General features: G+C 41.3%; 1 protein-coding gene across 2 annotated transcripts in view; it reads left to right on the top strand.

Annotated features, from left to right (window-relative positions):
• Positions 1-26,502, top strand: part of ADCY1 (adenylate cyclase 1) — a 226,402-nt gene that overhangs the window by 187,185 nt on the left and 12,715 nt on the right. For both annotated transcript variants that reach the window (XM_038392725.2, XM_038392728.2), the window contains exons 13-19: positions 952-1,208; positions 1,986-2,112; positions 12,773-12,889; positions 14,721-14,867; positions 15,290-15,388; positions 23,562-23,676; positions 25,582-25,706. In XM_038392725.2, coding sequence (XP_038248653.1) covers positions 952-1,208; positions 1,986-2,112; positions 12,773-12,889; positions 14,721-14,867; positions 15,290-15,388; positions 23,562-23,676; positions 25,582-25,706 — 987 coding nt within the window. The remainder of the gene's footprint in view (positions 1-951; positions 1,209-1,985; positions 2,113-12,772; positions 12,890-14,720; positions 14,868-15,289; positions 15,389-23,561; positions 23,677-25,581; positions 25,707-26,502) is intronic.

Here is a 26,502-nt window from a genome sequence, read left to right as displayed (position 1 = left end):
TCAGAATAGAAGGAGAGTACAGGTAGAGCTTTCTGTAGGTGCCTAGTAACACTGATGTCCTCCTGAACCCACATTACCACCACACTCTCCCATTTAATGTTAACTCTAGTCCTCTCCAATGATGTAAGATAAAAGCTGATGTGTGATTATAATCACAAAAATGTTGGGAGTAGATCATACACTTGGGATTCCTCACTTTCCAGGCTGTTGGAATTGGGATGTGTCACTGACATCAGCTTTGGAAGAATGTGATCAACCTTCCTCCCAGTTGGAGGATGAGTGCCAAACTAATGGTGGTTAGACTAGAGAAAAAAGGGAGATAGAATCCCTATCCTTAATTATCTATGGATCTCTGCATTTCCTGTTTATCCATATCTGTCTTATTTGAATCTGTTATGGTTATTGACATAATTCATGTTTAGCTCCCTAGATGAAAGAGAATAATTATATACCTCTTCTCTTCCATCAGAGATTTAAATATTGTTTTACATTTGTGACTTGATTTTTTTTTACTTGTTAGAGTTTAGTAAGTGTGTGTATAATCAACATGCTTCTTCCTCTGATGTGTGTGAGAACTATTCGAGCAAAATCACCACTTCATATGGGTATTAAAATACTTTAAAATATTAATAAATAGATATTTTCTTGTGTCCTTTTGTTGCTTGAGCACTGAAAAGGGAGAGGGTTTTTTTAAACTGTGTTCAAACTCTAATTCTCCACCTTCGCTGCCATCTAGTGGACTGGGAGCATGATTCCTACCTCAAGTAGAGGTGGAAAGGTGCTAGGAGAGGAAGAATAGTCTTGTTGTTAAGAAGTAAGGCTAGGATTTGGGAAATATGAGGTTTGTTTCTGGCTTGAGAATCTGATTGAGAGAAGAGGGCTGTAACCAGGCCCAAGAGCTACTGAACTTCTGATGAAGTGTTTCATTTTAAACCCTGCTGTTTTCCCCAGGTTGGCTGCATGCCTTGGGTATGGAGTACAAATTCCAGCAGTTCCATTGTTATCCTTTCTCCCGGTGGAATGAATAAAACAATGAATGAACTTCCATGTGATACAGCCCATTATGCTTTCCTTTCCTGCATTGTGGGGACTCTTACCTTGGCAATATTTCTACGTGTCTCTTCCTTGCCAAAAATGATCCTCCTGCTTTTTGTTACTATTTTCTACATAGTTGTTCTGGAACTCAGCGGATACAGAAAAGCAGTAGGGTAAGTACACTGTAAAGTTAAGGAAAGTAGTAGCATTATGGATGATCCAAAACATTGCCAACTCTGTTTTACTACTGTTGTCCTAAAACACTGCAGTGCTGTATTCAGGCCAGATACTGAGGGCTCTCAGCATCTCCTAAGAGATGCTCAATTCCCAGTACCTTGCAGGATCTGGCTATTGTGGTAATATTCATGAGTGGGACATTTGCTTTTGTGAACTAACAGCTATGGCCTGATTCCGCATTGTGTAACTCCAGTTTTACATTGATGTAACAGAGTTGATTATATTGGAGTCACACTCACTGGTTTAAAAATGGTGTTAACAGAGCAGTGAATGAAGCCCTTATGTGTAATTGAAATGCTCAAATAATGTTAAAACAAAGCTACACACACGTATATGGTGCATATTAGTATATGATGCATGTTATCTACATTTATGCTCTTGTTGGGTAAGACCCTGAAGAAGTTGGGCACACTTTGTTTTGGGGCATGGTGCAGGGATCATACTTACAGCAGTGTCAGCCTGTACACTGACATATCTGCATGAGAGAGCCTGCATTTTGAGAAGGGGCTAGTGGTTTTGGGTGCCTCCATTTGTGTGTGCCTAAATTTAAAGGATACTGATTTTCAGAAGATGAACACTCAGCACTTTGACAATCATACCCTTTCAGTGTGTTTCAAGTGTGGCACCCAAATCACTAGTCAATTTTGAGAATTTAGATCAAGGTTTTTGCTTTAAAAGGTCTGTATTAACTTATGCTTTCTTTTTTTTTAAAGGGGTGGCTCCTTTTATATGCGTGGCTATGAACCTATATTAGCCATTTTGCTGTTTTCTTGTGCTTTGGCGCTTCATTCCAGACAGGTGGACTTGAAGTTACGTCTGGACTACCTCTGGGCTGTGCAGGCAAGGCACTTATTTTTCTTTCCAAAACACACACAATGTCTAATTGTTTTGTATGCTGTCCATTAATATGTCACGCATTGACTAGGCAAAACAAAACCATTAATATGGCACACATTGACTAGGCAAAACAAAACCATTCATATGGCACGCATTGACGAGGTAAAACAAAACTCCATATTTGTTGTGGCTCACCAGCAAAGGAGTCCCTTATTTTCTTTCCACATGCAACTGCACAATCTTTTTCCTCAAAGAACTGAATCTTGTGGGCATTAATGTCTTACAATAATACATCAAAATTAGAGTAACATGCATCCGATGAAGTGAGCTGTAGCTCACGAAAGCTTATGCTCAAATAAATTTGTTAGTCTCTAAGGTGCCACAAGTACTCCTCAGTCTTTCTGCAATAAAAAGTGGCAAATTCAAAACTGATAAAAAGAAATACTTTTTCATACAATGTTTAATTAAACTGCAGAACTTATTGCCACAGGAAGTTGTTGAGACCAAGAACTTGGCAAGATTCAAAGTGTTTTGACATTTACATAGAAAATAGGAATATCCAGAATATTCCTATAATTTCCACAATTTTTCAAAAAAAATTGCCCTGCTTGGAGAAGAGAATTGTGCATCCCTAAGGAATGTGATTGTTAAAACTTAAAAGGCCTTACTTTTATAATTTTGCAAACTCAAATATATGAAAGAAACTGGAGTGTCATGTGCTTCCCTGGTGTTGGGGGCATATCCCCAGAAGCCCAAGGTCCACAGGGACCATTCCAGAAGCTGAACTTTGCTGGGGATAGCGGCACCCTGGCCAAGTCCCCATTCTTCTAGAATCACCCCCTGAACTTGGGCAGGCATCCTTGGAGCCACTATGGGGACTCATTCTTCCCAGAGGTGGTGCTGACTCCGCTGGCTGTAGTGTCCCAAACTTTTATTTGGATATCTTCTTATATTTGTTTTGCAAAGTGGTGTGTTCTGTAGCCTCCTATTACATTCAAATTGGCAAAGAAATCACAAATAATGACAAATGAAATGGGGTGTAATGACAAAACTCTACACCAGTGGAGATTCACTACTCCCAAAATATACTTTACACTGTCTTTCACGTTGCTTCCTCTCTCCAAGCTCGCCATCAGGCTGATCCTATAGGACCTTACCCACATGAGAAGCCCCATTTGTGACACCGCAGTGTGAAGGATTTTCTTTTTGTTCAATATTTTATTTACATTTGTACCAATAATTAATTCTGCTCCAACTGACTGCCCAGTGATTTATAAACCACATCCTGCCTACCCCATGCTGCATGGCAATCTAGTCCTAATAAAACCATGTTTTAAACATCACAGAGGCATCCAGAGAGCAGCACCACTGTTAATAAGCATATAAAGATGAATCAGTTAGTTACTTATAATCTTTCTACTATCTGAAGTCTGATTTAAAATTTAGATATTTCCTGTTAGCATTCTGGATAGATTTTAAATATTCAAAATAATATTAGGTCACAACTCAAACAGAGTGTTTATTACTTATTTGTTTGGATAGTGTATGTATCTTAGACGTTTCTACAGTGCCCATCTCTGTAATTTCTTGTCCTGATTTTCATCATTGCCCCTAATACTTTACAGAGTTAACAGATGATACAGCAAAAAGAACAGGAGTACTTGTGGCAACTTAGAGACTAACAAATTTATTTGAGCATAAGCTTTCGTGGGCTACAGCCCACTTCATCGGATGCATAGAATGGAACATATAATAAGAAGATATATAGATATAGATATACATACAGAGAACATGAAAAGGTGAAGTAAGAGGCTAATTTCAGAGTAGCAGCCGTGTTAGTCTGTATTCACAAAAAGAAAAGGAGTACTTGTGGCATCGGATGCATCCGATGAAGTGAGCTGTAGCTCACGAAAGCTTATGCTCAAATAAATTTGTTAGTCTCTAGGGTGCCACAAGTACTCCTTTTCTTTTTAAGAGGCTAATATATATCTTCTTACTATATGTTCCATTCTATGCATCCTATGAAGTGGGCTGTAACCCACGAAAGCTTATGCTCAAATAAATTTGTTAGTCTCTAAGTTGCCACAAGTACTCCTGTTCTTTTTGTGGATACAGACTAACACAGATGCTACTCTGAAAGATGATACAGCATATGGCAGAGATTGTATAAGATGGCTATCTACCACTGATTAATATGTATAGGGGTTTATACTACATGGAAAATCCAGCAGTACAAGTCTGGCCCAAATCCTGAAAGATGTAGAGTATCCACAGCTCTAATTGACTTCAGTGGGAGTGATAGGTGCTAAGGATTTGGTCCCTGTTTTTCTTTGTTTACTAATTGACCGCAACCTAGCTCTATTATATCATGCAAATTCCACAGGCAGCACACCTATCTGACAGTTAAATACCTGAGTCTTAAAGATAGAAAATGGTGACACAAGGACAGGTTTCTTTTTTTTTTCTTTTTCTTTTTTTTAAAAGTATTTAGGCTCTTAAAGATGCAGGCAGACATCTAGTGGGATTTTTGAAAGTGCGTAAGCACCTAACACCCATTGGAAGTTGAAGTGAGGTGTCTAGGCTGACGTTAGGTACCACAGCACTAATGGAAAGTCAGGTGCGTAGGCACTTCTGAGAATTATACTAGGTGCCTATCTGCATCTTTAGGTGCCTAAATACCTTTACAAATGTGACCCCAAATGAAAAGCTTGTGTTTTTTTCCTTCACTGAGGGTTCAATTCTGCTCTCTTAAAACAGGCAAAACTCACATGAAACTCCAATTTCTTTCATACATTTGAGTTTGGTGAAAGACTGGGGTGAGGGGTGTGCACAAAGAACCAGGAAACACGGTCTGAGACATGTAAGAAATTCTCAGTGTAGACCACATGTGCCAAGAACTGCTGAATATCCACTGCTCCTAAAACTTCTGCTACCACAAATGTACATGAATTAGGCCAGTTTTGTTTGGAGAAGAGTGTTATTGAAACAATTGAGAAACAGGAAAGAGAATATTGTTTAATAACATTATAGCGTTGCCTAAGAGAAACAATTAAGTAAAGTATCACATGGTAGGATTCTTCTTCAGTAATTTCCAGTAAACATAGGCAATCATTAGAGCTAGATAAAAATTGACAACATGAGCTAAGGAAGGAGTAATATGATAACCCCATTAACACAATGGCTGTCTCAGATCTCTTATCTCCAATTGTGACATCAAAAGAAGTTTTGTTTGAGGAAACCAAATTTTGGGCCTGTAGCCAAAATTAAATAAATAAACAAAATTTGTTTCAGGCAGAAGTGAAGGTAGTTCACAAAGTTTAAGGTTATGTATCCAAGGAACAGAAATAATACCATAATAATAATTAATAACAAATAATATGTCAAATCATGTGTATGAACAAACTTTGTGATTGCTACAAACAGTTAAAATATTTGTGTACGTATTTTCTGTTTGCACTTGTGATTAGTCAGCATGGAGCTGGTAAAAAAAAAATGTATTTTCGTTTCTGAAAAAAACTTTAAAGTAAACCAAAAACCAAAGAAGTTCTTACAAAAATTTCCATTTTCTCAAAAAGCCTTTTTTATCCCAAAAAAAAAAATTTTGATATAGTTTTCAAACAGCCCTTATGTGTTTATATGACAAATCATAAGTGCGAATTGCAAATACTCACACAAGTACTTTAACAGTATGTGTAATCACAAAATTTGCTTATACAAAAGATTCAACAAACTGTTACAAATAATGAACAAATTAATTTAAAATATCAGGAACCTGAAAAAGAGGTTAAACTTACCAGATAAATTATTCATTGTGAATTGTTTGCCCACCTCTGACAATTGCCTGTGTTTCTGGGAAGGAAAATAAGGGTAATCGTACTGTATGATTGTTTCTTTTGTTGAATCATTTAGAGAATACTAGCATCTCAGCCATTCATAATTTTCTAAGCTAGAATCTCTGTCCTAATGCAGTTTTGCAGTCTGTAGGCCAGAATTTCAAAGTTTTTTACATACCTAATGCTGAAAACCTGGCCCTGTATATTCCATGTTCATAAAATTGCTTATTGATATACTGTCTCTTTCTTGTGATTTTAGTGCCCCCTTCAGGTTATATGAATGTATTGGTAAAGGAACAGTGGTAGCACAATTTATTTTTAGCTGTATCATCAGATAGTGAAACTTCATGTGATAATTTTTACCTAGTGAGGTACCTTACCAAAGCAGATTCTTTGTCTATTAACTAATTACATAGAACATTTCAGATAATCTCTTTAACACAGATCTTGAGAATTTGTACGTACTTGTACATATTGTTTACTTGATAAAGGGACTTTACTCCCTCTCTGCCTTAGCTTTTTGTAGGTCTGGCTGTTATGCAACTATGTAATGCAAAGCTATAAGTCTACCCAGGTATCATGTTGACATTAGAAAACATGACATCAGAGAACTGTTTACTTTTATCAGAGGGGGAAAAGTCCTGATTTACAATATTACAATTTTGAATTCCCAAAATGATACCAAAATGCGATAACTACCAAACTGCTGTGGTCCATATGACAGTCACTTTTCTTGTTGCTATTCCTATGAGTTCCTGTCTCGCACTTTTTCTCAATAATTTGCTTTGTTCTTGGAGCCAATACTTATATAAACAGCATGCTGTCAGCTATCCTGAATTAACCAGTAGAAAGAGGGGGCATGCAGCCCAATGCTTGGATAATATTCAGGCGTTGAACTATATAGATAATATTCAGTCCCTGGCTGTAAATATCATCCCCTGTGAGTATGGGTCTATTCCTCCTTCTGCAGCCCTCACACCATTTTCCCTTCTTTGTCAGCCTCTGTCTGGGCAGGGACAGGGCCCAGACAGGTTGTCTCATCTCAGCTACATGGAGGGAGGGCAACAGGAGTCTTTGCTGTCCTCTTCAGGAGGCCCAAGGAGGGGAGCTAGAGTCATAATGGGGTCCATAAGGGAAACAGTGACTACCTAACTCCCCTCACCTCAGACACTTGAGGAGGGGAGTACTGGAGTTCTCTCTGCTGATGAAAATCAAAGGAAGTCTTTCCTCATCTCATTTTGAGACTCGGGATATATCTTCATTCATTGGCGCCTGGTAGGAAGTCTGCAGTTGCCACTGAGGCAAGGAGATCTTCTCTCTCCTTCCTGCTGACTTCTTGAAGATGAACATGGGTGCTACCTTGAGAGGTATGGGGAGGAAGGATCTCCAGAGCCTAGCAGCCGCAGAATTTTTAGTCTTCTTCCCTAACCTGTGGAATTCTTTACTCCCCTTTCCCCTGAGACTTGAAGGAGGTTCTATTCCCCATACCCACTATCTGGTGGGGAGGAGAGGAGAGTGCATGAGCTGAAACACTACGTTCTGCTTGGGCCCAACACAGGCAGAACTAAGAGTGTATGACCAGCATGCCCCAAGCTTTGCTATCTATCTTAGGGTTTTATACTGTTGTCATCACCCTAGTATCTGAGTCCTTCCATGTAAAATCAACAGCAATAGCAAAGTCCCTAGTGGACTTCATGGAGTCTCTGGCACCTGTCCTTTTTTGAGTGAAAGCTTTACATAAATATGGGTGTTTTTGTGGAGGGGAGTAGAATTGTGGAATTGGTAGGGGCTTTGGAATAGTAGAGGGTTTTCATATTGTGAGTGTCCTTTATATTGGAAACTCTTCCTCAGAGAAATGCTTTGCAGTATTTCCTAAAGATGGTCAGGCTCTGGATTCACCTTATCTCCTCTGAAAGATTGTTCCATAGCTGGATCCCTGGGATAGGGAATGCTTTGTGCCCCCTCTCATATGCTTCCCTCCAGGACTTTGTGATCTGCATTGTGCCAAATATCATAGGGGTTCATAGATCGAAAATCAGTCTTTGATGAAGCTGTGGCTTAATTCATTAATTAGCTTGAAAATTAGGACCAAAGCTTTAAGCTGGCATCAGAACGTGACAGAGCCATTGGAGAGTCTTGATCATAGCCCTGATGTGCCCACTGTGGCTAAGGCATGGAAATGGCAAGTTGCTGCATTCTGTGCCAGCTGGAGCCGGTGCATTGTCTTCATATTCAGTCTGGAGGAGACAAAGGTATGGATCACTGTGGCCAGTTTCTCACTGGGGAGAAAGGGATGAAATTTCATAGCAAAGTGGAAGTGAAAGAAGGCAGTTTTGGAAACTGATGCTACTTAGTCATCCAAGTTTAGTGAAAAGTCAAACAAGACCCCGAGGCTTTGCACCACTTTGATTAATGGGGACCACATGACGTTGGTGAAAGGTGGAGATACCATCTTGGACAGTTTGGGCTCTTGGAAGCGTCTCCCCTTTGCACCCAGCATCACTTTGGTCTTGCCTGGGGTCAGCTTGAGGAGCTCCTCTTCATTCAAGAACTAATTTCTTGCAGGCATTCTGACATTTTAGTAGTGGCAGTTGAACCCACTATATATCACTATCTCTCCGAGTGGTAGATATGTATATATTGAAGATCAGCAGGGATAGTATGGGTCCCTGCAAGGCCCCGCAGATGAGGACATTTGAAGAAGAGAACACCACTCTGAGTTCTGTTGGAGAGGAGTGGTTGGAGCCACTGTAGTGCTGGGCTATCTACTCCTGTTGTGTCATGTAGGTGTGTTAATACCTTGTGGTTCCTACCTTTTTTAGTGCCACTAGAGCTGTCTCTGCTGTGCCCTGGTCTGAACCCTGATATTGAGTCCTCCAGGGTGTTGGCTGATATCACATGTTGATGAAGTTTGATGGTTAGTACTTGCTCAATTATTTTTCCCAGGAGTTGGAAGCTTGGCCTAAAACTGGACAAATCAGAGTTAGAGGAATGCTAATCATGCACTCCTGCCTCAGATGGCCAAACACATAGTGATTGAATAGCGTTAATATCCATGCTGTGCTTCAAATTTTCTACTCCACTTACCCAGCCCTACTGTTAGACTACTCTAATTTGACCATATGTCTCCACACATCTGTTACATGACTGGAAGAATTTGGTATACAATTATTTTAACTTCTGTTCTGCCCCATAATGTTAATCTGGAGGGTATTTTGCTTCATACACAGTTATATGATAACACCTGTGGTTCACTGCGTGTGGTGACTACATGACTGCATATTCACCATTTAAAGGTATCTTGATCCTAATAAATGCTAACAAGAAAGAAGGCCAAAACTGGAAATGCTCCCAAAAGATAACATTACATCTGTCTTACATCATGGTGTGCACATCCCCACAGAATGTTTACCTGATGGTTACATGGGATGTTTCTCACACCTAACTTTATACATTTTTGTATTCTGGTTTATTGATGTGTATTTCTTGTTTATCATTCACACTTCAATTTTGCTAAAGACTCAGCTAACTAACAAGTATCCTTTTACAGATTTTTAAGGCCAGAGAGTACCATCTAGTCCGACCTCCTGCATAATACTACCATACTGACCTTCAAGAATTTCTCTAGATTTCATAGGTTCCTATTTTTGAAAATGGTGGCCTTAACAAAAATGCTGACCTCTCAGTAGCAACCATTCAATTGGATCTGCAAGTACTCCACTCCTCAAAAATCAGACCATTACTAACTAATCATCATAACACTCCCAGGAGTTAAAAATAAAGGAATAGAAGCATTTGATAAGCCCATAGATAGAGTAAGAATTCAGGAGTACAGGACTCCCATTGCTGTTCTCAGAACCCTAGCTTCATGAGTTGAGTATAACACAAACCAGGATGTACGCAACTCAGTTTGAGTTTGCAGTTCAAGGAAAGCTTCTTGTTTTTACTATAAAATACTCAGACTCCACCAATAAGGCTGCAGATTGTCATCATTCACATATTCAAATGCTTGTAGATAATGATAAAGAAACACAGTGTTTCCATCTCTAAAATAGGAGGAGGTGAGGCTGTTTTGAGAAAGCAGACAGAGTGTGAACGCTAAGCATTAAAAAGTGTCAAGAAAATACTTCACAGATGGAAAATAGAGACTTTGGGTGGACTGCAAATTGCATTCAGAGTCACTGGAGGGCTTAGTTTGAGTAAGGGATCCGGAATAAATTATAATAAATTCTCGCAGTCCAAATTAGAACAGAAGCTGAATGCGTATTTCCAAAGGGGGTGATGATTCCCAAAGAGGTCAACTTGATGAAATCAGGTTTTTTTAGGTTTCTTTTTCTGTGTCTCTTTAAAGAATGACAAGAAGTTAAAAGGTTTCAGAGTAGCAGCCGTGTTAGTCTGTATTCGCAAAAAGAAAAGGAGTACTTGTGGCACCTTAGAGACTAACAAATTTGTTTGAGCATAAGCTTTCGTGAGCTACAGCTCACTTCATCGGATGCATTCCACCGAATGCATCCGATGAAGTGAGCTGTAGCTCACGAAAGCTTATGCTCTAATAAATTTGTTAGTCTCTAAGGTGCCACAAGTACTCCTTTTCTTTTTAAGAAGTTCAAAGAACACTGTGCAGAAAATGGCTGCTAAGCAAAGCTATCTATAATTGAACAATGACTGTTGTGTAGAGATTATCAAAAAAATGCAGGGAGTTTCCACTGAAAATTTAAACTTTTCATCAAAAACAACAAAACCTGCTTTCTCCTCAAAAGGGAGAGTTTTCATGAAAACTTTTCTTCTAATCATAAGATTGTATGTATATGGGAGATAGCATGCTGATTTTTCTCCCAGGCAAATGTGTACCAGGAAACCCTCCATCTTAGTCAGTATGTGCATAGTCTTTGTCAGAAGAGCAAAAGGATTTTGCAATATCAGTAGTATGACAAGGTCTACATTTAAAAAAAGACATTGGGAAATATTAGGCTGGATTCTCAGATGGTGTAAATCCACCATAGATTTCAGTTGAGATATATTGATTTATAATACCTGAGAATATGGCCCTCCACCTTTTTGCTGACTTCGCAAATAGGTAAACAAGAATTATGTTGTGCTTGATGACAAATGTAGTGTGTGTTACAGCGTGGTGAGGGGGTTGAAGTTAAAAGAATAAATTCTACTTGCTGTGATTTCCGTAGGCTGAATTTTATCCTCCTGATCAGCAATTGTCTGATTCACTAGGAGCATTTGGATGAAAGATCTGATTGGTACTGTGTCTTGAGAAAAGACTTCGCTCAGAGCGGAGGCTAACATTTTCAAACCAAGGTGTTTAAAATCAGATTTCTAAGTCTATGTTTAGGCACCTAAATAAAAGTGGTCTGATTTTCAAAAATGCTGAAAATCCGCAGTTCCTTCTGTCTTCTGCAGATCAAATCACTTATATTTGGATGCCTGAATATGGATCCAGGAATCTAACTTTAGGCACCCAGAGTCAGATTAGCTTGCAACATCCAAGCTCTTTGTGCGCATGCTCCTTAGCCTGTACTAGGGTGACCAGACAGCAAATGTGAAAAATCGGGATGGGGGTGGGGGATAATAGGAGCCTATATAAGAAAAAGACCCAAAAATTGGGACTGTCCCTATAAAATCAGGACATATGGTCACCCTTGCCAGTACAAATGTTTTAAAATGTCCTTTTGAGCATTATCACCTGCTATAGCAAATGATAGAACAGGGGCAGGCAAACTTTTTGGCCTGGGGGCCACATTGGGTTTCCAAAATTGTATGGAGGGCCAGTTAGGGCCTGAAACAGCCAGGTGTGGCCCGTCCCCAGCCTCCTATCTGACCCCCCACGCCCCTCCCGCTTCTTGCCCCATGACAGCTCCCCCAGGACTCCTGCCCCATCCAACCCCCTCTGTCCCCTGACAGACCCCTGGGACTCCTACCCCATCCACCATCCCCTGTCCCCTGACCACCCCCGGAACCCCTGCCCTCCTTACTGTTCTGCCAGGAGCACCAGTGGCTGGTGGCACTACAGCCACGCCATCCAGAGCACTGGGTCAGGCCGCGGCTCTGCAACTACGCTGCCCGACCGTCCAGAGCATTGTGCTGGTGGCGCCGCACACTGAGGCTGCGGGTGTGGGGGAAAGCGGTGAAGGGACCGGGGGCTAGCCTCCCAGGCCAGGAGCTCAGGAGCCAGACAGGAGGGTCCTGCGGGCCGGATGTGGCCCGCAGGCTGTAGTTTGCCCACCTCTGTGATAGAATCTGTTGCCTGAATGTGTAGGAATCTGCAGCCCCATTTGGAGAAATTCTGTCATTTGCAAGTGATAAAGTCACTACAGAAGCAAAAAGAATTCCTGTATAATGTAGAAATCATACAAGAATGTAAATATTTCTTAGGAAACTGTCATCTGCATACTTGAAATTTTAAAAAGGCATTGAAGGTTTTGTGGGCCAAATCCTGAAGTATTGACTCAATCCTTGTGCATACAAACTCCCATTGGACCAAGTTGCCGTCAGTGGAGTTACACCTCTAACTAAGGGCCTGATCAAAAGCCCATTGAAGGCAATGGGAGACTTCTGCGGACATCAGATCCAGACCTAAGAGCAGAAATTGGCCCACAGATTTTAGTGGGAGTTTGCCCTAATAAGGAGTTCCGGAATTTGCCCTGTATGTTAAAAGCAGACAGATCTTGCAACTGTCATAAAGGGTGATATTTATTATTTTGCCGTGCAAGCTGGTTTTTAAAGCCTGGAGCCAGACGAAGCAATTTGAGGATCTGAATTAATATTATGCTCATTACAAAACAGTCATTTTAAAGAGTTTTCCCTGCTCTCACCCTTAGGCAGAGGAAGAGAGAGATGATATGGAGAGAGTGAAGCTGGATAATAAAAGAATTCTCTTCAATCTCTTGCCAGCACATGTTGCACAGCATTTTCTTATGTCTAACCCCAGGAACATGGTAAGGCCGGGGAGGGGAAGTAAGCACATGATGATACGCATGATTTGTGTGTGGCAGCCAGGTCAGGGAAATTATATAGTTTCTTCAAAGCTTGAAACATTTATATTTCATATGCATTAAAGCGAATAGTTCTGGTAAAAGCCATTGTCAGATGTCAGGTCCGGGTTATTTTCCCTTTCTCGGTAGCATTCACCTTTTCTGAAGGACTTCAGTACAATATCGTTCAGGCGAATGAGGTGTCATTCCGCATCAATGGCACTGAGTGCCAACATGCAAATAACCAATTTCTTTTTCAATCAAGTCAAAAGATCAGAGTTTATTACAATCTTCCACTGGGATCAGTTTGGTTCTGAATAGAATATAGTGTGAAATGTCAGACGCTTCCAGTTGAGGCACTCATGTTCTTGAAATGTGCCTCGTTTACAAAAACATAAATTTAAAAGTCAAAATAAGGAATTCTACACATTCTAGAAGGATACAGTAACTTTGAGGGTGAAAACTAATCTCAAAGTTTAGGCAAGGGAACAAACTGCTACAGGATATCATGGAATCATAGTAACTGGGAATACTTGAGAGTAGAATAATAATAATTATTATTATTATTAATAATAATATCTAGGCACCTATTTGTTAAGGAAAGAGTGTGGGAGTAATTAAATCCTGTAGTAATGCGGGGGATGGACCACTTGACCAACTAATGACACTATGAATTGTTATTGTTGTTGTTAGTGTTGCAATAGCACCTAGAAGGCCCAGTCTGAGGTCAGCATCCCACTAGGCTAGATAGTAAATGTGAAATTCATAAAAATGTTTAGGACTACATTATGGTTGCTCCCAATGCAGCTTTCATGGAGGGAGTGGAGGGATTGTGCAGAGAGTTCCTTACCCACCCCTCACACCTCCATTGCACATCTGTAGGGAAATGTGGGTGTGGGGGAAGGTGCTAAAGCTGCAGACAGAACTAATGGACCCCACTTGGCCATTAGTTCTGGCCCAGTGTGAGGGTAAGTCCAAGGCCCTGCCCTTCCCCATCCCAGACAGCTGCCCCGCTGGGCTCATACTACTCATATTGACTAAATGGAGAAAGGAGCAGCTCTCCCACAGGCACCAGTGCTCCAGCAATACTTCTGCTGCCTATCCCCCGCCTGGCCAAGCCTCAGGAGAGGCATGATTGAGCCTTTATAATTATTTGTTGTACGAATGCAATGCATGCATGGACTGTATTTATGTCTCGCAGTAAGAAGATGGTGGAGCAAATAAACAGATTGCCCCAGCTCACAGTCTCAATACTCTGGCTGCGTGTTGTATGAAGGACTTGGCTCTATATGTAATATCTTGTAACAGGAAGAAGCTGTCCCTTCCTCCCTCAGCCTGCTCTGTGGTAGGAAAGCCACTCTGTAGTGGCTGCAGCATGTTCAGTGCGGCAATAGCCCCATACAGCCATAGTTGCTCCTCTTTTACAGGAAAGAATGGCCAGTGAACCTTCACAGTCTTTCTTTGCTTTCATCACACACCCTGTTTCAAGCTCCCATCTCTCAAGCATGGAGCCTTCTAGGAGTTCTCTAAATCCTATCCCACTTTGCACAGCAAAATTACACTGTTTGTGCTGCATCTTAGGCCCTCTATGGGAGTGGGTGGAAAATGAGGTAGGACATGTCATAGGAAATAAAACAACATTCTACGACCTGTTTCATTTGTAGGACAGAGCTTGGTAAACATTATGAAATTTCTCTTTAACAAAAGTAAAGCTGAGCTCAAGAAATCACAAGGATGATATGCCTGTTTATATCAATCTCGAATTTTAAAAACCCATATAATTCAAAAATTGCAGGACCTTTATTACCAGTCATATTCACAAGTGGGAGTGATGTTTGCTTCCATCCCAAATTTCAACGATTTCTACATTGAACTGGATGGCAATAACATGGGAGTGGAGTGTTTACGCCTCTTAAATGAAATTATTGCCGATTTTGATGAGGTAAGGTCTAAACTCTCTGTCATTTGATCTTACTGAGTCTACCAGACTTCTGCCAATTCAAGATTATTTGTGGAAAATTCCTCTTAGTTTGGCTATCTAATAATGTGACTCTGTAAACATCTGATTTCAGTGGGAGTTAGGAGCCTAGGTGCTTTTATAGATCCCAATAGGCACCTATCTGCCTCTTTACATGCTTAAATATCTTATAAAATCTGGCCCAAAATGCCCTTAAAAACATTTATTTCTGATGTGGCTCCCACGGACGTCACTGCGAATATTGCCACTGCCTTGAATGGGAACAAGACTGGGCCTATAAAGATTGAAGTCGTTTATCAACTTTAATATGCACATATTTTCAGATAGTAGTGGTTTGTTGTCTAAAATATTATGTAACGTTTAACAGTTTTATGTTTTAAACAAAGCTTCTGGACAAAGAATGTTATAAGGACATAGAAAAGATCAAGACAATTGGCAGTACATATATGGCAGCGGTAGGACTTGTACCAACTACAGGAACTAAGGTAAGCTGGTCACACAGTATAATGAAAGACTCGGTGTACTCCATGTGCAAATTATGCTAATTCAGTCTCTAACTGAACTACTAAACACCATCAGTAGTAAAAATATGTCTAGAAATATAACTGATAACAGTTTGATTTCTTTGCAACAATTTACCTTCTTTACATCTAAAAAACAAACTATAACTTAAGATTCTAGAGATACAATGTGAGCATGGTGTGCTAAGCATTAGGCACATGGTTAAGACTTGGGGCTTGATTCTGTGCTCCCCTGCACCCTATGTAGTTAACTTCAGAAGTGCAAATTAAGTGTGAAAGCTACCCGAGCAGAATGGAAGTGTTTTACACCCACTTTGTACTCGTGTCAGCCCCATAAGTGCAACAGAGAAGCAGGAAGTCCTGCAATGACAGTTCCACCAGAATATAACTTAGGGATCAATGTTTAACGAGTCTGAGGCCAAATGTAGACATTGGTCTACATTTCTAGACAAAAACCCAGAAACAGGGAGGGTAACTCAGGTATGATTGGTTTCAGAGTAGTAGCCATGTTAGTTTGTATCAGCAAAAAGAATGAGGAGTACTTGTGGCAGCTTAGAGACTAACAAATTCATTTGAGCATAAGCTTTTGTGGGATAAAGCCCACTTCATCAGATTCATGCAATGGAAAATACAGTAGGGAAGATAGATAGATATATGTATAGATATATATAGATATATACAGAGAACATGAAAAAATGGGGGTTGCCATACCAACTCTAATGAGAGTAATCGATTAAGGTGGGCTATTATCAGCAGGAGAAAAAAAACTTTTGTGGTGATAATCAGGATGGCCCATTTCAAACAGTTGACAAGAAGGTGTGGGTAATAGTACGGGAAAATTAGCATGAGGAAATTTGTTTTTAGTTTGTGTAATGACTCATCCACTCCCAGTCTTTATTCAGGCCTAATTTAATGGTGTCCAGTTTGCAGTTTCTCGTTGGAGTCTGTTTTTGAAGCACCCAACTAAAACCTTATATATCTTCCTACTGTATTTTCCACTGCATGCATCTGATGAAGTGGGCTTTATCCCACAAAAGCTTATGCTCAAATGAATTTGTTAGTTTCTAAGGTGCCACAAGTACTCCTCATTTTTTCAGGTATGATAGTTGAACTGCCATCCTGGTTCCTCCAAAACCCATCCATTTCCATCCTTCCCCTCATCCTTTCTCTATCCCCAACCCCATAGTTAAACTTTTTTCCTTTTTAAATTTTAAATGACTTCAGAGCCATCAAGTTCTAAGCATAGTTCTGAGCATCTCCCCATGTGCACAGTTAGTCTGTGTAGACATGTGAATTTATTACTGCTACCCTTGTCCTCTCCCCTCCACCTTTTTCCTCCTGTTATTTATTGTCTTATTTTAAATTACACTGTAAGCTTTTTGGGGCAGGGATCATGCTTTTCCAAGTGTTTGTACAGAAGCTAGCACAATGGGGGATCCTTTGGGCACTAACACAGTATAAATCAGAATAATCACAGCAAGTTTGGAGTTGGACTTCTATATCAGAGGCCCTGGTCAATGCATTTTAGGATGTACCCCCTCATTTGTCCATGCCTGATCTGATATTCATGTCCATGAATCATAGAGGCACCCTTGAGTGAGCTGAAATAGAATTGCAGAATAACAGTGCACTGGAGGGCAAAAGGGCTAGAACAGGGGGCTGAAAGTCTCAAACTTTTGTACTTATGACGCCTTTCACAGAGCAAGCCTCTGAGTGCAACCCCCCCTTATAAATTTAAAAACACATTTTTATATATTTAACACCATTATAAATGCTGGAGGAAAAGTGGGGTTTGGGGATGGAGGCTGACAGCTTGTGACCCTCCATGTAATAACCTCACAACCCCCTGAGGGTTTCTGACCCCCAGTTTGAGAACCCCTGGGCTAGAATGAGCCATGAACTTTTCAAGGAGACAATTAACCTCGTTAAATAAATAAAAAACAAGGCTTTAGCTGAATCAACTATTGGGATCAGTTTGGAATACATCCCAGATAATAAATATTCTGTGATTGTGTTCTGTGCCTCTGATTGTTGCTTTTTTTTGCCATTCCTAATTCTCTTCATTTCTGTGCTACTGTTAAACGAACGTAAATCCAAACATACAGAGATGTATTTTTAAAATACTTGTATGTGGTAAAATTGTTGACTCTAATTGGGGTCCTGAGACAGGCAAAAATTGATCACTTGAATTTTGTATCAGTGTGATCTCAGGCAAACAAGCAACGGCATACCAATATGTCTGGTATAAATGCTCTTTGAACTAGAATCCCAAAAACAAGTGTGTTATTGGGTAACTCCAGCAGTGTATGTTCCAAAAGCTAAATATGTTTATCTCATGCATTGTATATTTGCTAGCAGAGGAGTCATTTGAATTAGTCCAGTACTGAAAATATTCACTCAAATGTTATAGTAGAGATTTGAAGCCCTGGGTCGTAGGCAGAACCTGAACTTGAGGGAAAAAATACAAAGCCCAAGATGGGCAAACAAGGACAGAGGGGGAAAACACCGCTCAAAGCACAAACTCTGCTAAATAACGGAACAAATAAAGAAAAAGTAACTAAAGACTAAGAGAAAAGCTAAATAAAGTGAAGTATAGCCAAGCGCAATGGTTCAAATCATATAGAAATTCTCTTACAAAAATATCCTAATTATTTTGCCATGAAAACAGAGACCGCAAAGGCCAAAATTTTAGACAATGAGCTAGATTTTCAGTTCTGCTCTGCTCCCTTTGTGGTGTTCATGTGGTACAGGCTTTGTATTTTTTTCCTCAAGTTCAGGTTCTGCCTAAGACCCCGGGCCTCAAACCCTACCAGCAACAGACATTCATCAGAGAGACTCACATCCCCTCCAAATGTAAGATCTGCTTAGGATTTAAAAGCAGATGTAAAAAATGGAGGGAGGTCAGAGTTAAATTCCTGCCTATGGAGCACTCTCTGAGATCACAGGGTCCAAATCACCCAGATTTACTAAGAAAGTTGGCTCTTCTACAGCAACCTCTTAGTCAACAACAGCCTTGAAATGCCCATTTTGACCCATTGGTCAAGGGTCACTAAACTTTTTACCCCAGATCCTATGTTGTACCTATCCCCTCCACCCCCATCTTTATGAGGATCCTCTCTCCCATTTCTTAACTTCCTGGGAGCTCATCACCTCAGACAGATGGTGTCAAGCAGTCTGGAGAGGATCACAAACATGGGAGCCAAGCTCTGGACAGACTGTCAAGAAGGAGGCACAATCCCCAAATAGGTTGGGTGTTCTGTCATTAGATTTCATCAACCAAGTACCAAGTGTGAACTCCACAAACACTATAAAAGCCTTGGTTTCAGAGTAGCAGCCGTGTTAGTCTGTATTCGCAAAAAGAAAAGGAGTACTTGTGGCACCTTAGAGACTAACAAATTTATTAGAGCATAAGCTTTCGTGAGCTACAGCTCACTTCATCGGATGCATTTGGTGGAAAAAACAGAGGAGAGATTTATATACACACACACACAGAGAACATGAAACAATGGGTTTATCATACACACTGTAAGGAGAGTGATCACTTAAGATAAGCCATCACCAACAGCAGGGGGGGGAAGGAGGAAAACCTTTCATGGTGACAAGCAGGTAGGCTAATTCCAGCAGTTAACAAGAATATCAGAGGAACAGTGGGGGGTGGGGTGGGAGGGAGAAATACCATGGGGAAATAGTTTTACTTTGTGTAATGACTCATCCATTCCCAGTCTCTATTCAAGCCTAAGTTAATTGTATCCAGTATTTGCAAACTGGATGCATCCGATGAAGTGAGCTGTAGCTCACGAAAGCTTATGCTCTAATAAATTTGTTAGTCTCTAAGGTGCCACAAGTACTCCTTTTCTTTTTCTGATATTCTTGTTAACTGCTGGAATTAGCCTACCTGCTTGTCACCATGAAAGGTTTTCCTCCTTCCCCCCCCTGCTGTTGGTGATGGCTTATCTTAAGTGATCACTCTCCTTACAGTGTGTATGATAAACCCATTGTTTCATGTTCTCTGTGTGTGTGTGTATATAAATCTCTCCTCTGTTTTTTCCACCAAATGCATCCGATGAAGTGAGCTGTAGCTCACGAAAGCTTATGCTCTAATAAATTTGTTAGTCTCTAAGGTGCCACAAGTACTCCTTTTCTTTTTATAAAAGCCTTATCAGGGAGTCACAGACAGTTCCCTTGGGCACTCCAGTCTGTCTTGCCACCTAGACAGGCTTACATTTGTGATAAATGGTCCCTTATACCAAAAATCACAGCAATATTCAGGTTACGCACAGTCCCAAAGGACCAGTCACTCACCCCAGGTCAATTGCACCCCTGATCTCTCACCAAACACAAACCTTGTAGACAATTTTATAACAAACTAACTAATTAACCAAGAAAAGAAATAAGGGCTATTTACAAGGTTAAAGCAGGTAAACATATACATATAAATGAGTTAGTCTTAGGTTTGAAAAGGTGATAGTAGCTGCTCTATATGCAAGCTCTGTATGTCCTTTAGGGATAACCCAAACTAAGCAGCTTGGGAATCCCTTGCTTATGCTTAGAAATATTGCCTTCTCCAAATCCCAAGCAACATAGTGATGATAATTTCTCTTTAATGGGGATTTTTATTCCCTTCCCCCAGCATTCAAGCTGTGATGGGACAAGGGCTTGTGCATATACCCTCTTCGTGGGTATAGGGGAAGCCAACAATAAAGTCTTTTGTCCACTGATGTTCCATAATGGCTTGTCTGGTGCCTATAGGCCTTCTTTTGTTGGGAAGGAGATGACTTCTCTTGTGGTAAATTAGTATTTCACACTTGGTAATGCTTCTCTCCTGACTGTGGGGTTTTCAGTCTTAGGGCATGGCTACTCTTGCAGATATAGAGCGCTGGGAGATAAACCAGCCTTTGGAGACCACAGCAGGGAAAACGGTGCCATGTGTTTACACTGTCAGCTGCAAGCACAGTGGTGTGGCTACATTAACAGCTCTTGCAACTTCACAAAGAGCAATGCATTGTGGTAGCTATCCCAGCATGCAAGTGGCTGCAACATGCTTTTCAAGTGGGGGGAGGAGTGTGCCAGGGAGTGTGTTGTGTGTATGTGGGAGAGAGAGAGTGGGTTTTTGGGGGGCTGAGAGTGTGTCAGCATGCTGTCTTGTAAGTTCAAACAACAGCAGACTCCCCCTTCCCCCCACACTCATAACAGCAGCATTCCACACTAATGGCTTGCTTTGTCCCGGAGCAGATAAGCATGCCGGCTGTCAGAAACAAAGCTTTGAAAGGGCATATCCACATTCCTGTAGCCAATTTCAAAACAATGACAAGAGTGGCCACTTGAATTCAGGGAATTATGGGACGTTTCCAGAGGCCAGTCACAGCACAGTAATGCAACACCTCGTTCACACTGATGCCAGGGCACAGCAAGCGTTATGCTTCTCGTGGAGGTGGATTACCAGGAGTGCTTCAGCTGCAGAGTCCAGGCCCTCTATGTGCCTTGCCAGTGTGGACACATTGGGAGTTAGGGCGCCCGGGGCTGCTTTAATGCGCTGTAACTTGCAAGTGTAGCCAAGGCCTTAGCAAACATTTTTATAGTTGCAGAGCAAACACTTAAATATTACCTTGTAACATGAAATACAGATATTATAAGTAAGATTAATACATTTAGCATCCTACAAGCATTTCATAAAGTCTAAACACTAACCACGTTCTTATAACTCTAATATCTATTTTAACGCTGCTAATACACAGGTGAGCCAGACTGGTTTCCAGCTATCCATTTGTCAGTATTCCAGGGCCTAGGGACCTTGGCGTGAGCTGGCAGCTGGTCTGCCAGTGTCAGAAACAGATCCTAGGAGTGATTTCTACAGGCTTTTCCATCCAGTTCAGCTCCCTACAACCCCCTATGCCTCCTCTCTCCCTCTTCAGGAACCCATTTTACAAAGTCCTCTTAAGGCAGGAGGTGTAATCCCTGCTAGCTCTTGGGATAATCGAATCTGTTCCACCAGACTTGGTTGGGAAAAGCTTTTCTTCCTGGTACTTTCTCATTCCCCCCTCCTCCCCCCAACAGTGTAGAGTAATTCTGGACATGAGGATTTTAAACACTTTTGCCCACTCCCAACAGTTCAGAATGGTAACCATAGCAACGATAATTCCCTCCCTAGGTCTGGGAGATTGGTCTGTTTCCCTTGACCTTCAGGATGCTTATTTTCATGTTAGGAGTACTTGTGGCACCTTAGAGACTAACAAATTTAGTGCCACAAGTCCTCCTTTTCTTTTTGCGAATATAGACTAACACAGCTGCTACTCTGAAACCTATTTTCATGTTGTCATTCATCCCTCAAACAATCCCTGCATGTTGTGGTAGGCTGGGATCATTGCCAGTATTATGTCTTATCCTTAGGCCTTTCCATTGCCCAAAGGATTCTTACCAAAGTTCTGTCAGCCACAGCAGCTTATCTTCACCAGATGGGCATAATCATCTTCGCCTACCTAGAAAATTGGCCTCTGAAAGGTTTTTTACTTATTGAAGCACAGACAGCAATCAGCAAGGCCGTTTCTCTGCTTCACTCTCTGGGCTTCTGCCTCAATGTGGAAAAGCCTATTCTAACACCCACACAATGTATAGATTTCATCAGAGCCATACTGGACTCTATCTACCAGAGTGTACTTCCTCAAGGACAGATTCGCCACAATGTCCAACCTTGTTTTCACAATTCAACAATGTTCACAAACCACTGTCTTCAAGCATGGTTGAAAAACATCTACACCCCCAACAATCACAGTCTATCCAAGCAGGTGTCCGTTGCTCAGAAAGTCCTCGCTTCACTAAATTGGTGGAAGGACCCACAAAATGGGTGTGTGGGAGTTCCCTTCTACAGCTTCCTCCCACAAAGATTATCATCACAGATGCTCCCTGATAGATTGGAGCACGCAGTTCCAGAAACTGACAGCACAGTGCAAATGGACCCCTCAGGAGGTGAGCCTCCATGTCAACATACTGAATCTCAGAGCAGTTTGTTATGCTCACTAATAGTTCTCACCGCACATCAAGGGCCACCCCATCAGAATAATGCTGGACAACAGAGCAGCAATACAACGCATCTCTTTGGGGACCACTCTGGACTTCCCCCAGCTAGATGTGTCACATCCTCACCATCATGAGCCCACCCAGTGAGCTGTCTGCTCACCTACCACGATTCATCCTATCCCAGCTACCAAAGCTGTCCTGTGTGAGCCTTCCTGCCACCCCACCAAAATCATCCGCCTGCAATGGCCCCTCTCCCACTCTCTAAAGTTGTTCCAAGTTTTTCACTTTGAAAATCTGTTCTACCTATTCATATTTAATCTTGACATAATTCAGATTTAATCTCTACAAAGGACCTAGACCTTGAAGGGTACAACCAACCTTCACCTCCTACTGAAAGCAAGGGAGATAAGTCTTCTCCATTCCTCACAGGATTGAGTCCAATCCTGCACCACTCAGGTCAACAGGAATGTTGTCAACAGGAACAGCATGAAGCCCCCAGAACCCACATAGTTATCAGTTACCACAGAAAGCAGTGCTTACAACCCTGAACAAATAGCTATTGCCCAGCAACAGAAACAGTTTTTCCCATAGTAATTTTGCTTTCCTGTTGTTTACTCATCTGTTTCTCCTCTCAACAACACCTGAGGAAGGCAGCAATCCAGAGCATTTGAGTTTCAGACAGAAAAGATAATGATCAAAAGTAAGGACAGCTCTGTGTTGAAGTTTAAGATGATAGTAAGTCCTTGGTAAGTCATGTGCCAGAGCTGCAATGCTAATCCATAATAAATAGATAAAGATTTTCAATTAATGTAATGTAGAAGGAGGAGCTTCATATAACCTTAGGCTTTGGCCACATCTGACTTGTTGTTGTGATCCCTTTTTCCCATTGAGTGTCTGTGTCTGAATCTCCAGATTTGTCCCCATGACTCCCAGAAGTCAAAAAGAGAAACCAAAACAATTCAGCACTGGAGAAAATAATGCAAACATTCGAAACACAATTGAAAGTTCCATTTCACGTTTAGCAAAACAGTTTAGATGCAATTGAGAATGAAGGGGTATGGCAGTGTTTTATCTGGCTCAAACTACTGTGTAAATGTAATGTAAAATGTTATTTTGTATCTAGGCTAAAAAATCAATTTATTCCCACTTGAGTACATTGGCAGATTTTGCAATAGAGATGTTTGACGTTCTTGATGAAATCAACTATCAGTCTTACAACGACTTTGTCCTCCGAGTTGGTAAGTTATGTTTCTAGAGTTAGTCTATAAAATGTAGCATTGCTGTTGGCTGCCTTCACCATTTTATCTGAAGAGGTTCAGTAATAGAGAATTGCCTATATATTTGAATGAAAATTGCTCATATTCATGCTCTTGAGTGAAACTTGGAGCCAGAAGAGTCTAGATCGATGGCCATTTTATCATCAGCATGTTTGTCATTAATTTAAGGGGAGTTACACATGCAGAAGGTGAGAATGAAGACATCAAGATTAAGGGTGCTAGTCCTTATGTTCAGGATCAGTTCCAGTTTGGTTAGTTATGTGATGCTTAGTTAAAATTCTTTTAGAGTTTCAATTGCATATGGTTCGCTTTCATTCCCTGTCATTCTCCGTTCTCTAATATTGCTGTGCATTGTTAAACTGCTGCAGCATTCCACTCCAAAGCTGGCTGTACTTCACTGGTGTGTGTAAATGTTTTGTGTGCAGATATAGATTGTACAATTCTTTGGAATCCTTGAGACCTTTCTTATGTTATCAACAGGTTTCTTGCATTTAGCCCCACTTCCTCTCCTAGTTGCTGCAGCTTCTGCTTCCTCCAACAAATCAACCCCCCTGCTCCCTCCTTTAGCCTCTCGTGCCACACACACACATGCTCTCCTCCACGTGTAGGATTGCACTGTGATCCTCACCCCTGAAATCCAGTTCCCTTTTGCAGCCTTCATTGCTTCAGTGCCATCTCTCCTTCCAGCCCTTCCCCAACGGTAACTCCATGGCTGTTCTCATCTCAGTGAAATCCTCTAATTTGACATGCTTCCCCCACCCTCATCCCCTTTTGTTTCCTAGCCCATTGGTTCAGTTGTGCGCTCAAACTAGAGCAGATCAGTTGTGGGCTCAAAGTGGAGCAGATAAACTAGCAGCCAAGTGGTGAAAGTGGTCATAGACCATGACATCAATAGTGAGGAGAGGCAAGTCATGCTACAGTCCTGAACTCCCTCATCATCCACCAACTGGAAGCTTTCCTCCATCACTGGTACAATGCCTTCCTCCCAAAGTGTCCTTAGAAGACTACAGTGTGGCTGGCCATGCACAAGTGTGCAAGGGGCAGACAGAACACCAGAATCCCTCTCCCCACTTATCTTGTGCAACTTCTCCTGGGGAAGCCATAATTCTTGACTTTGCACAGGGGCTAAGACCATTAGAACCACCAACTGTGCAAGACACCGCAAAAGGGGGTACGGTCATGCTGCTCCCCAATTCCACACTAACTGGTGAATCAGCATAGGGGCTGGGAGCTAATATTGTGCCTCCAAAAAGGAAATGTATGTGCCAGTTCTGAGTGCTTCTCCCCGATAGCGCTCCCAGAGAAGCCTGTGTGTCTCTGCATGCAGAATATATCCCTAGTCTGGTGCTGGTATCAGAATTTCTCCTGTGACCTGCTTTCCCTTGCCCCAACTCCTGATGTTTCCCAGCCCAATGGCGGTGCAGGGTTGGTGCACTCCTGCTTAGAAGGCTGTCTCTTAAAAAGCACAATAGAGCCCATAAGAAGTAATCAAGGGTCAATAACCTCTTGCCATGACCTCTAGAGTCTTGCTCTATGCTACTAAACAGCTGGACACATTTTATGCGGGAAGTGATTCTTCCTCTCCTCCCTCATGAGATTAGAACAGTTTTTTTTAAAATTTGAGTTAAATTAATGTTACATTTCAGGTGTGCTCTGTGTGCCTGTATAGGTCAATTTCTAACACTCTTCGGGATCCTGGGTGTTGAAAAGCTCTAATATAATACGATGCTATTGTATACTATGACAGGTAAAAACACTGAAGTCATTTATGGCGAAACAGTTGGAAAGAGCGACTGTTTCTCTTAGATCTGTGTCACAGCACTTGAAGCAGCAACAACAAAATAAAAGCCATTGTTCTGATTTTAGGTATTAATGTTGGGCCTGTAGTGGCAGGAGTTATTGGCGCCAGAAGACCACAATACGATATCTGGGGCAACACTGTAAATGTTGCCAGCAGAATGGATAGTACTGGAGTGCAGGGTAAAATTCAGGTGAGTACATTCCAATCACTCTTTGTCAGTTTGAAGTTCCTGTATATTAACAATCCTATGATTACATTTTCAAGGCTGCTTAGAAAGCTTAGCCTCATCTCTTCATGTTTCTTATGAAGGCAGCAACGTCCCAAAGGTGATTCAGGTGCCTGCTGTGTATTCATTCTTCTGTTATCTGTTCCATTGCTTTGAAGTGGTGAAATCAAAGGATCAACAAACCACAAAGAGAGGTTTCACCTTTAAATTTCTGCTGTACTGAACTCCATTGGATTATAGGCCTGAATCTGCAGTCTTTACGCAGGCCAGTCACCCCCAAACTTCCACTTCACTCGGGAATTTTGCCTGAGTAAGGACTACAGGATAAGGACCCATATCAGATTACATTCAGTCACATCTTGTGTAGATTGTAGAATCCTTCTGGATGAAAGGCACCACACTCTTGTAAAAATATTATTAAACTTCGAGATTGTCCTGAACCAAAGCTCCAGCTCCCAGCATGGACTGAACTTTGGGGAAGCCTGTATCTGAACTTCACATTTGGTCAAAATCTCTGTTGCTGTAAACTAGCTTCAATGAAGCAGTGCTAGCTTACACCACCAGAGAATTAGGCCCTATGTTTCTAATGAGTAGAACCAAACCCCCAGATCTGAACGCCCCAGAACTTTGGAGTCCTTCAGTTCTAGATCGGAAATTTTCTCCTTAGGGCCCATGTCATTATTAATTATTATAATTATTGCCAGCAAAGCACGTACCAGGGAAAACCAAAACCAATAGTTATTCATTCATTCCATGGGGC

Source organism: Dermochelys coriacea, chromosome 2 (assembly GCF_009764565.3).
Source record: "Dermochelys coriacea isolate rDerCor1 chromosome 2, rDerCor1.pri.v4, whole genome shotgun sequence".
Classification (NCBI taxonomy): Eukaryota; Metazoa; Chordata; order Testudines; family Dermochelyidae; genus Dermochelys; species Dermochelys coriacea.
The sequence above is the reverse complement of the archived record's forward strand: the minus strand, read 5'-3'. Positions and strand labels throughout refer to the sequence as shown.